At 59.1% G+C, this 10,938-nt stretch overlaps 3 protein-coding genes across 3 annotated transcripts in view; 1 reads left to right on the top strand and 2 right to left on the bottom strand.

The window, feature by feature from the left end:
- REEP6 (receptor accessory protein 6) overlaps nucleotides 1-3,540 on the top strand; it is a 5,199-nt gene extending 1,659 nt beyond the window's left edge. The window contains exons 2-5 of the mRNA XM_024740088.1: nucleotides 1,530-1,623; nucleotides 1,705-1,843; nucleotides 2,050-2,218; nucleotides 2,766-3,540. Coding sequence (XP_024595856.1) covers nucleotides 1,530-1,623; nucleotides 1,705-1,843; nucleotides 2,050-2,218; nucleotides 2,766-2,803 — 440 coding nt within the window. The 3' untranslated portion in view covers nucleotides 2,804-3,540. The remainder of the gene's footprint in view (nucleotides 1-1,529; nucleotides 1,624-1,704; nucleotides 1,844-2,049; nucleotides 2,219-2,765) is intronic.
- Nucleotides 1-4,339, bottom strand: part of PCSK4 (proprotein convertase subtilisin/kexin type 4) — a 12,928-nt gene extending 8,589 nt beyond the window's left edge. Inside the window, exons 1-2 of the mRNA XM_024740087.1 lie at nucleotides 4,143-4,339; nucleotides 3,549-3,629 (exon numbers count right to left, since the gene is read on the bottom strand). Coding sequence (XP_024595855.1) covers nucleotides 3,549-3,629; nucleotides 4,143-4,217 — 156 coding nt within the window. The 5' untranslated portion in view covers nucleotides 4,218-4,339. The remainder of the gene's footprint in view (nucleotides 1-3,548; nucleotides 3,630-4,142) is intronic.
- Nucleotides 4,340-9,735: 5,396 nt separating this feature from the next.
- The window catches only part of ADAMTSL5 (ADAMTS like 5), a 5,194-nt gene continuing 3,991 nt past the window's right edge, over nucleotides 9,736-10,938 (bottom strand). The window contains exons 10-12 of the mRNA XM_024740089.1: nucleotides 10,657-10,855; nucleotides 10,511-10,582; nucleotides 9,736-10,161 (exon numbers count right to left, since the gene is read on the bottom strand). Coding sequence (XP_024595857.1) covers nucleotides 9,860-10,161; nucleotides 10,511-10,582; nucleotides 10,657-10,855 — 573 coding nt within the window. The 3' untranslated portion in view covers nucleotides 9,736-9,859. The remainder of the gene's footprint in view (nucleotides 10,162-10,510; nucleotides 10,583-10,656; nucleotides 10,856-10,938) is intronic.

Raw genomic sequence — 10,938 nt, 5'->3', positions numbered from 1 at the left:
ATATGCTGCTGATTGGACTGTCCCCGCCCATGTCCAAGGTCATCCTCCCTTTGCTGAGGCTGCAGGAATAGGGATTCAGCGGAGAGGGGCCCTGGGAGAGCTGCTTCTCCCCAGCTAGCAGCAATCGCCAGGGGAGGGGTGCTATTTCCCCCACCCCCTCTCCCAGATGTCGGAACCCTTGGGCCCCACCGGCCTGAGACGGCCAAAATACCCCCTCCCAGGTAACCGAGGAGGAAACCCAGAAGAGGCAGTGACCAGGCCTCCTAGGGCCAGCTGGGGATTCCCCTCCCTCTCCTGACCCCAAACCCCCAGGATAAAGGCTAATGCAGGTGGAGAGGAGGGTGGAGGGAACTCTGCCCTTTGGTCCACTAGTGGCCTCTGTCTCTCTCTGCAGATAACAGCCTGGAGGTGGGGGAAGAGGCTGTAAATGCTCCCAGGAGCCAGAGGCTCCCCGAGTTATGAGCATGAGCCTCTTCAGCCCCCCCCACCCCCAGCTTCCGTTTCGTCCTGGCTGTTGAATGAGACAGAGCAGGGAGGGACAGAGACCTGCACACAAGAAGCGCTTCATAAATGCAGCAGCGACCATTATGATTTCAGAGTGGCTAACGCTCCTGGCCCCCATGCCCCACACCGTTCTCCTCTGAGCCCTCATTGCTGGGAGTGTGCTTGGGCCACCGGAAGGGGTTCCCTAGAAGTGTAGGGCGGGGTCCCTTCTACTGAGTCTTGTTTAGCTAACTCCACAGCAGCGCTAGGAGACAGGGCCACTAAACGCCCCACTGACAGTTGGGGAAACTGAGGCTGCAAGCAGAGAGACACTTGCTAGGTGTCTCATAGTGGGTGAGGGCTCTCCTCAGTCAGGGGGACTCTCAATACGGCGCTTTGCATCCTCCCACTAAGACAAGGGCTCTCAGAGGGGGCCGTGCAGCCCTCAGGAGACACCGGGCGATGTCTGGGGACATCTGATGGTCACGACTGTGGGGGGCTCCTGGCATCAAGTGGGTAGGGACCAGGGATGCTGCTCCACACCCCAGATGCAGTGCCCAGGGTGGTTCCCTCTGCCCCAGAGTCAGCAGTGGTGAGGGGAAGAGACCCTGGACTAAGAAAAAAGTTAGAAATTGTTGCCTTTCTCTGCTCTCCAGGAATCATGTCTTGGTTTTTCTCCCATTTACTTATATTCAAACTCTAGCCTCTTGTGCTCAGCCCCTCCTATAGGACCCAGAGTGAGGTGGTTATAATTGCGGAGATCACATATTCATTCAACAAACACGGGGCAGCCACTCAGTACAGACCAGTCCTAAGGTGCCGGCCTGCCCTTGGGGAGCTCACAGTCCCGTGGTGGAAACTAACATGTTAGTGGGGTTCAGGGCCACGATGAGGGTTGCCCAGGTGCTGCAGGGCAATAACCCCTCCTAGAGGGGCCGCCGAGGCTTCTGGGAGGAGTGATGGATGCAGGCTGCATGGGCCAGGCCAAGGGGGCTCTGGAGACTGGGCTCAGTACGTGCAGCCCACACCCAGCCCCCTCTCCGCAGGAGCCGCCACTCTGCTAAGCCTGTATCTTCTGTTCGGGTACGGGGCGTCTCTGCTGTGCAACCTCATCGGCTTTGCATACCCCGCATATGCTTCGTGAGTGCCCGCTGGTTTGGGGGCGCGGGGAGGGGCGTCTGGGGCTCTGAGCAGTCCCTGACCCTGCCTTGCCTCCCCCAGGATCAAAGCTATCGAGAGCCCAAGCAAAGAGGACGACACTGTGTGGCTTACCTACTGGGTGGTGTACAGCCTGTTTGGGCTGGCCGAGTTCTTCAGCGATCTACTCCTGTCCTGGTTCCCTTTCTACTATGCGGGCAAGGTGGGCACCACCCGGGACACACCGTGGTGGCTGGGGTTCCCAGGAGCGGGTACCCAGGGGTGTCTGACGGGGTAGGCCAGGCCGATCCCCAGGGGTGTCTGATGCGGAGGCCAGGTCCACCCCAGCCCAGCATCTGATGGAGGAGACCCCCCCCAACCCGAGGCGCAGAGTGGGGGCCGAGTGTAACTCCTGCCCTGTGTCCGCAGTGCGCCTTCCTGTTGTTCTGCATGGTTCCTGGCCCCTGGAACGGGGCTCACATGCTGTATCATCGCGTCATACGTCCACTGTTTCTAAAGCATCACGAGGCCGTGGACAGCATCGTGAGCGACCTCAGCGGGCGGACCCTGGACGTGGCAGCCGGAATAACGAGGGACAGTGCGTGCTCGCAGGGCGAGGGGTGTCTGTCTCTCCGGTCTCTGTCTGTCTGTCTGTCTCCCGGCTCCCCCTGCCCCACTCACCTTCATTCCTGCCTGCTGTCCTCCTGACTCTGACTGGGCTCTGTCTGGCGTCTGGACCGCCTCCGCTGGGTGCTCGCTAAATCTTCCCCTCTCACTGTCTGCCTCTGTCTCTTACGCTCTCCGGAACCAGTCCTGCAGGCCCTGGCCCGCAGCCGGGCTCTCATCACCCCGGCAGCTGCGGCAGTGGGCCCCTCGCTGCCCTCGGAGCCGACTGTACGTAATGCCCGCCCCTGGGAGGTAGCGAGGGCCCACACGTGTGTGCGCACGTGCGTGTGTGCATGTGTGTGTGAGTGCCGGCACCTGCCTCTCTCCCTGCCAAGGACGGCTGTTGGCCACTCAAGTGAAGCTGGCCCCCAGCAGTCCCCAGCAGCCTCTGTCCCAGTCTCCACTGGCTTAGCGCAGCCCTTGGGCCCCTGGACACAGCCAGACCCGCCTCACTCACCCTCAGGGTGCTCTCTCCACAGTCAAAGCAAGCGTGACTCAGCTCCCGAAGAACAGGTGAAGTCCCTGCCCAGCCCCTGTGCAGAAAAGCCGGCAGGCCAGCTGGAGGACGCGTTACACTCCAAGTCCTCTGTGGATTCCCCAGCCGCCTCCCCAGTGGAGTCCACCACCAGCCCCTCGTCGCCAAGCAAGCCAGCCCTCAGGAGCTCCACCAACTTGGGCCACTCCCAGCCTCAATCCCCTGCCACTGGCTCTGCCAATGGCACCCAGCTGCCCAGCAAGCTCCGGGGTGGGCTTCTGTCTCGAGCCAACTCCTCCAGCCAGCCCCAGGCCCCAGGGCAGCCCCAGGCTCCCGGGCAGTCCCAGTCCCCCCGACAGCCCCAGGTCCACGGCCAGCAGTGCGCCCGGCCCTCCATCACTTCCTCTGGCCCTTCCCAGACGGCCCACCAGTCCTCAGGCTCCGCGCAGCGTCCCAGCACCTCCTCCAGCCAGGGACACCCCCTTGTGCAGTCTCCCAGTGGCATCACCATCCCCCCTCAGCCCCCCAACAAGACCCCCGATGGACCAGAGGCCTCAACCCCCAAGTCCAGCAGACAGCATCAGAAACGGCCCATAACTAAAGCCACCAGCAGCACCTCGATGCCCAAGCTGCCTGTCTCCTGCCAATCCGAGTTCAGCACTGAAGTCACCTGCATCTGGCCCCACCACAGTCACGGATTCCACTACCTGCAGCACTGCTGGCGGTTGAAACGCCTGGCCTGCTAGGGAGGGCTCAGTAAAGCTCATCTGGACCAGCCTTAGCTCACCTTCTGTCCGCTGGGCTCCAGGGGGCGGGGCTTCTTGGGCACAGGGTCTCCTCCAACCAGGGCAGGTGCTGGGCAGCCCCACTTTACAGATGAGAAAACCGAGGTTCAGAATGGAGGTCTCACCAAGTGGCTGAGAAGGACATGAGCCCGGGCAATCCTTGTCCTCACGCTTTCTCTCTCCCCTCCTGGGGTAGCTCTCAGGCCCACTCACCACAATCCCCTTCTTTTTTTTTGGCTGTGCCGTGCGGCATGCGGGATCTTAGTTCCCTGCCCAGGGGTCGAACCCATGCCCCCTGCAGTGGAAGCACAGAGCCTTAACCACTGGACCGCCAGGGAAGTCCCCATAACCCCCTTGTTGTGAAAACTCTTCCAGACAAGCAAGCTAGAGGCAATAGCCCCACCTCACTTGCGTTCCCTCTAGAAGCAGATGGCAGGGCAGGAATTTGAGTACAAGTCCTTTACGTGGGAGGGATCCCAGGAAGAGCCGAGAGGGAGAAGATTGAGGTGGGAGGGGAAAGAAGCCAATAAGGCAGGTGTGGCTAAACCCAGCACACCTGCCGGCCCGTGGCTCTCCCTCCCACGTTGAATGCACACCTGAGACTTATCCTGTCCAGGTCCTGAGGGGCTGGATCCACCACCCTGCCGGTCACTGGGGGGAGCGGTATCCATTCACTCCACCCAGCGCCCCCGCAGGCAGCATAGGGGCCAGGGCCAGGCAGCCTTCAGCAAAGAGGCCCCGGGAGGCTGGCCGTGGACGTCAGCCTGGCCTTCATGGAAACTGGGAGGCGGGAGCTGGGTGGGCACGGACAGGACCTCCTAGGACCTGCCGTTGCTTTCCTTTGTGAGGCCAGCACAACCCTGATTGTAAAAACAGGCAGAGACAGAACAAGTAAGGGATGTGATGCACCTGTCATGTGGATATGGACGCAAAAACATTCAAGCAAAAAATAGCAAATCCAACCCAACAGGATATGAAGAACCAGAACACCCTGCCCCCACTGCCCCGTTCAACTTCATGTCCCCGGAAGCACAGCCTGAGTTGGAAGCTGGGGGGTGGGGGGAGCTGAGTGAAGCAGTGGTGGTGGGGGGAGGGTCTGGAGCTGGTACTGCACCCGGAATCGGCCCCCCTGGAGCCCAGGGGCCCGTGTTTTGTGCCTCCACATCTGTCAGTCACTGGTTTCAGCCCACCCCCGGGAGGGGGCCTTAACCCCATGGGCATCTCCGAGTGGCAGCTACCGTCGTCCAGAGACAAATCTCCCGTGAGGCAGCTGCAGCCACAGCTGGGAGGACACTGTAGCGCCTGTCACATTCCGCCCCCTGCCCACACACACCGGAGCTCTGCTTCTCCCAGATTCTGGTTGGTGACAACTTCTGGGGCCAACACAAGGGGAGGGTTAGGAGGAGAAACCACGAACCCCGACAGGGCAGTGGCTTTCAAGGCCATAAGTCAGTGGTTCTCAACTGGAAGTGATTCTGTCCCAGGGCCATCGGGCCATATCTGGAGACACTTTTGATTCCTGCCCAAACACATCAGCCAAGTACTGCAATCCTTTGACGTGTCATCCCTCTCCCCACTGAGCGGCCCAGCTTGTCCCCAGCTGGTGGTGACCCTGTCCATCACAGACAGTTTTCCTGAAAAGGAGGCAGCTCTGTGTCCTCATCCTTGAGAACACCAGCGAGAGAGGAAGAAGCACGGAGCGAGTGCTACTGGTGAGCAGTGGGTCCAGTTCATTCAATCAGTCACTGCAAAGGCCCTGAGGCAGGACCGTGCCTGTTGGGTTAGAAGAAAAGCAGGCAGGCTGGTGTGGCTGGAACCACATGGGCCAGGGCGAGAGACGAGGTGGGTCTGGGGGATGGACCACGCAGGTGCCTGCCTGGAAGGTGTGGTGAGGACTTTGGCTTTTACTTGAGAATGTTGGATTTGTTGGGAGGAAAGGATCAAGGGTAATTATTAATGAGCCCCCACCCTGCTGAGAAGTCCACCTGGGCTCTGGGGACAGTGATCCCTTAATCTGCTTATTGCTGGCCCAGGTGTTTGAAGCAGGTGGTGTGGCCTGGGTCCAGGGCAGGAGACGGGGCCTTGCCCCACCCCCTGTGCCCCTTGAAGATTGTCCTTGGGCCCCGCCCCCCCAGGTCAGGTCACCTGGGAGCACAGGTGAGCGGACACACACCTGTCTCCCCAGGTGGAAGCAGTGACGTTGACTTAGCCCCTCAGATTTGTTTCGGTTTTAATTTAAGTGTACAGAAGAGTGTAACCCGCGATGTGGGGGCAAGTCTGACAACAGGGCCGGCCCCTCCCAGTCACTTCCCCCTCAAGGTAGCCCCCATCCTGCCTCCATTGCCTCTGGCCTCGAAGGTCACTTGTGTCATGTCCACGGGGTCTTCTGTCCCCTCCTGTCTGACTCAGACTCACCACGCTGCTGCGGGAATGATCGCTGCATCATCCTTTTTCATGGCAGAGAGCATGTCATTCTGTGAGGGTCAGAGAATGATTCAGCCCACCGCTGATGGGCGTTACAGTTGTTTCCAGGGGGCCTATTGTCACTAAAGCTGCTAGAACATTCTAGAAGCAGCCTTCGGTGAGCGGAGCTCTCATTTGTCTTGGGCGTATACCTGCCAGAGACTGCAGGGTGTAGGGTGAGCCTCTGAGTCTCCTGGGGCTGCTGTAACCAGTCACCACCAACTGGGTAGCTTGGGACAACAGGAATTTTTCCTTTCACCATCCGGAGGCCGGAAGTTCAAGATCAAGGTGTCACAGGGCTGTGCTCCCTCTGGAGGCTCCAGGAGATGGTCCTTCCTGGCTCTTCCAGCTTCTGGGAGCCCCAGGCATCCCTGGGCTTGTGGCTGCATCCCTCCGATCTCTGCCTCTGTCTTCACACGGGTGTCTTCTCTCTGTCTCTCCTCTGTGTGTCTCTTACAAGTCACTTGTCACTGCATTTAGCGTCCATCTGGATACTCCAGAATGATCTTCTTGAGACTCTTAATTACATCCTCAGGGGCTTCCCTGGTGGCGCAGTGGTTGAGAGTCCACCTGCCGATGCAGGAGACCCGGGTTCGCGCCCCGGTCCGGGAAGATCCCACATGCCACGGAGCGGCTGGGCCCGTGAGCCATGGCCACTGAGCCTGCGCGTCCGGAGCCTGTGCTCCGCAACGGGAGGGGCCACAGCAGTGAGAGGCCCGCGTACCGCAAAAACAAAAAACAAACAAACAAAAAAAATTACATCCTCAAAAGTCTGTTTTCCAATAAAGTTCTGTTCACAGGTTCCAGGGGTTAGGGCGTGGACATGATTATTCAAACTTGTACACAAGTGTGCGTTCAGCTGTAGCAGAAACAGTCAAACTGTTTTCCCAGGTGGTCAAGCCATTGTAACCCTCAACTAACCCTCAGGGTGTGAGACAGTCCAGGGGTTTTCAGCAGCCCTTCAACCGGACTCATGTCCTCCTGTGGGTGAGCCAACTGGTACAGGGTCGGTGAGAGAGAAGCGCAGACAACAGAGGGGTGCTGTCTGCGGAGAATTCAAAACAGTAAGAAAAGCATCGCACCCCCCAGAGCTGGTACTCCACAAGTTTGTTGAATACAATATTTTGTGGGGTTGATGAAAGAACTGTTGTGATTACTGTTGTTTTATTAACATAGACACAAGTTTCAAGCTTGCCCGTTTTCATTCTTTATCCTTTAATAAACATCGCTTCCTGCGGGAAGTCCATTTGGGGAATTCCCTGTTCTGGACCCTTGAGGACTCAGCTGTGAGCGCTTCCCTTGAGAAGCAGTTCGGTCTGTAATCACCTGTGGTGTCTTCGGGCAGCAATCCAATCTCTAAACCAAATGGGCCCTGCGTGTTCCTACAGGGACACAGTAAATAATAAAACCCCAGAGCCAGGGATTGTAAAGACACAAAGATGCAGATCTTGAGTCTCTCCATTTCCGTTGTTGCACCTGGAGTTTTTATTCGTCTTTAAAAGTAAAGCATCAAAGCAGCGTGGAATTTTTGCTGGGCAAGTAAGTGCAAATGCTAGTTCCACCTTCAACTGGGTTGCTGATTTTGAGTATCTTTAAAATTGCAATGTTTTCTTCTCTCTTTAAATGGTTCCATTGATTGTTTGTTACATGACCATTACCGGAAACAATGTTGCCGCTCGGAGAACGGCATGTGGGAAATCGTGGCTCCTGTGGCCACAGGCCATCCTGTCTGCTAGAGTGGGCCCTGCATTGGCCTCTAACCCGGCAGGAACCTCACCCCTGCAAAGCGGTCCCGCTAGTTGGGTAGTAGATGGCAGGGTTGCCCCACAGAGCTCCGGGGAAAAAGAGGCCGGAGGCTCCCATTTCCAGACACTGAACACACTCCCACACTGCAGTAAGGCAGAGGGGACCATCTGGGGCCATCGGGGACCTGAAGCCCTTGGGGGCTGCAGGTAACACCTGAAACGCTTAATTCCTTCTCCCACCCCCACCCCCCCGTCCTGCCACCAGCGGGCGCCCAGACCCCACGCCTCCCTCCAGAACTGTGCCCCACTCTGCCCCACGGGAGGGGGGAGTTCAGGAGATTCTCCGGCTTCAGCACTTGTTACAGATGACAGGGCCAGGCCGGGGCCGCCCCAGGTGCTGCTGGGTCCCAGGCATACAGTAGGTGCTCAATAAATACTCTTTGGAGGAATGCACGAATGAACAGAAGGGCTAGGGAAGGAGTCTGGAAGAGTGAGGTTCCCAAGGTCAGGGCCGGGAGGGGCTGAAAGGGTATACACAGATGGGGAAACTGAGGCCCAGAGAGGGGCAGGGCTTGGCCTGAGGTCACCCCCAAAGTCAGGGGCCGAGTCCCTTGAGACCCACATGTCCAGCACCCCTTGCACACTCCCACCATCCCGCGCCCCAGAGGAAGACACAACCACGGATGGTACAGACGAGCAGGTTGTCCCAGATCACGGTGTGAGTCACCCCACGCAGGATGGGGAGGCAGAAGGGGGGGTTTGCTGGGTGACTATGTGACACCCCACTGACACTTCCAATCCACACACGATCTAGGCCTGCCTTCCTGTCTCTAGAATCTATGAGGAGACTACATCCAGGACACGAGGGCAGGGCACACGCTGAGGGTGGGGGCTCTGACCAGCCTGCTCTGCGCGGCGGTGGGGAGGGGGCCCCCTGAACGGCCTGAGAGGAATATGTGGCCCCAAGGGGCATCGGGAGGGGGCTTGGAACCTCAGAAAGTCCCGCCTTCCCCCATCCGCTTATATTCCCTGTCCTCACGGTTGCCCCAGGGTCAGACACACTGGGGGGAGGTGGGGGCTGGACCAGGAGGAGGGGATGAGGTGCACGTGATTGCGTGTGTACAGGTGGTGACAACGTGGCTGTGGATCTGAGTAACAGGGCATCCTGAAGTGTCTGCAGCCAAGTATGTGAAACTGGGGTGCCCTTGTTAAAAAAAAAAACTGCTTGTAAAAATTAAATAGGAATAGGGCTTCCCTGGTGGCGCAGTGGTTGAGAGTCCACCTGCCGATGCAGGGGACACGGGTTCGTGCCCCGGTCCGGGAAGATCCCACATGGCGCAGAGCGGCTGGGCCCGTGAGCCATGGCCGCTGAGCCTCTGCGTCCGGAGCCTGTGCTCCGCAACAGGAGAGGCCACAACAGTGAGAGGCCCGCATACCGCAAAAAAAAAAAAAAATTAAATAGGAACAAAAAAGGGGTGAACAGCAGTGTTGCCTGGAGGGAACCCTCCCGCCTCCCCCCGAATTGCGGAAGCTGTCAAGATTATCTCTGAACTCCCTGGTAGCCAGGGCAAAAGGGGAAACTGGTACGTGACAGTGCCTGGGTAGGCATGTTTACTAGGGGGTCATGCCTGTTTTTAACAGTGTCTCTGAATACGTGAGGGTGCGTGTGTTAAGTGGCAATGAGAAGGGAGAGACAGAGTGTCAGGGGGTTAAAGAGTGGTGAGCTTCCTGGTAGCCAGGGCAAGAGGGGAAATGGATACATTACAAGGTCTCCTCAGGCATGTCTTCATCGGGGTCATGCTTGTGTGTGACAGTGTCTCCCAGCAAATGAGTGTGAGGCAAGGGGAATAAAAGCAGACACAGAGTCTCTGAGAGTAAAATAACTGAGTTTCCAGGGTGAGAGAGAAAATCAGAGCTAAAGAGTCCATTTAGTGTATCCTCCTCACCAGTGCGTGCCTGCTTCCGACAGTGGATCTGACTGAGTGCAGGGGTGTCTGAGTGTGTGTGGTGGGGAGTCACAGAGCTGCAGGTGGGAGATAGTTCTGAGCTCCCTGGAAGCTATGGCAATAGGGGAAATATGCTGACTTTGAGCCTGGTCCAGGGGCTCAGAGGGGGCAGCGTCTGGCGGCCAGGCGCACGCGGCTGTCCTCGGCGGGGCTCCACGGCCGGGCGTAGCCAGCATGAGGGAGCAGCAGCCAGTCCTGAGTGCCATCGGGGCTGATGAGGCGCCGGGCCGCCAGCAGGTAGTCCCGATGGAGGGCCAGCGGTGGGCAGGGGCAGCGGCTCGGCGCCCACACATACTCGAGGGCCCGCAGTGGCGAGCGGTTCTTGTAGATGAGCTGCACGTGCACCTCATATCGGGTCTCCTGGGCCTGCCGGACGCGGCCCAGCACGCGGGCCCGGAACACTGCGGGCAGGGTGGTGCTGAGCCCGGCTGGACGCTCCGCCCCGGGGCCCATCCACACACCCCTTTCCAGACGAGGGAACTAGGGGTCAGGTGGGGCATTAGGGGCCCTTGGGGACTGTGGTCAGCTGAGGCCTGGGGTAAGGGTCAGCTCAAGGATCAGTGAGGGGTTAGGAGTCAGATTAGGGCAAAGGATTAGATCAGGGAGTCAAATGAGCGTCAGGAGGGGTCAAGCTGGAGTCAGGTCAAGGAGTGAAAGACAAAGTCTGACCAGGGTCAGAGGTCAGCTGGATAAGGGTCAAGTTCAGGTCAATTAGGGGCCAGGTGAGGGATGGGGTCAAGGGCCTCTCACCAAAGTCGCTGCCGCAATAGTGGAGCAGCCGGTGGGCACGACCGCGGGTGTCAGGGCAGGGTGGGCAGGGGTCTGCGGGGGCAGTGCAGTCAGGGGCACAGGCCTTGCCTCCCTGCTCGCCCCCGCCCAGGCTGTCCCCAGCTCACCTGGGGTGGGGCCTGGGGTCCGTGGGGGGATAACAGTGGGGGCAGCGGGAGACTCAGGGGGCTGAGGATCTACCTCCCGAGGCTGCGGCTGCCGCAGGGACCAGCCCTGGGCCTGAGCCTGCGCCTGGAAGGGGCCATAACGCTCCCGGGGGAGCCAGAACTCGAATTCAACGCCGGGGTTGGGCTCCTGCAGGAGGACCTGGGCGGCGGGGGTGGGGGGGTGTCACATACTAGGGAGCTGCCCTCGGACCTGATGGCCCAGCGTCCCCCAACACACACTCT

Source organism: Neophocaena asiaeorientalis, unplaced genomic scaffold (assembly GCF_003031525.2).
Source record: "Neophocaena asiaeorientalis asiaeorientalis breed wild unplaced genomic scaffold, Neophocaena_asiaeorientalis_V1.1 scaffold469, whole genome shotgun sequence".
NCBI classification, from domain to species: domain Eukaryota; kingdom Metazoa; phylum Chordata; class Mammalia; order Artiodactyla; family Phocoenidae; genus Neophocaena; species Neophocaena asiaeorientalis.
The sequence above is the reverse complement of the archived record's forward strand: the minus strand, read 5'-3'. Positions and strand labels throughout refer to the sequence as shown.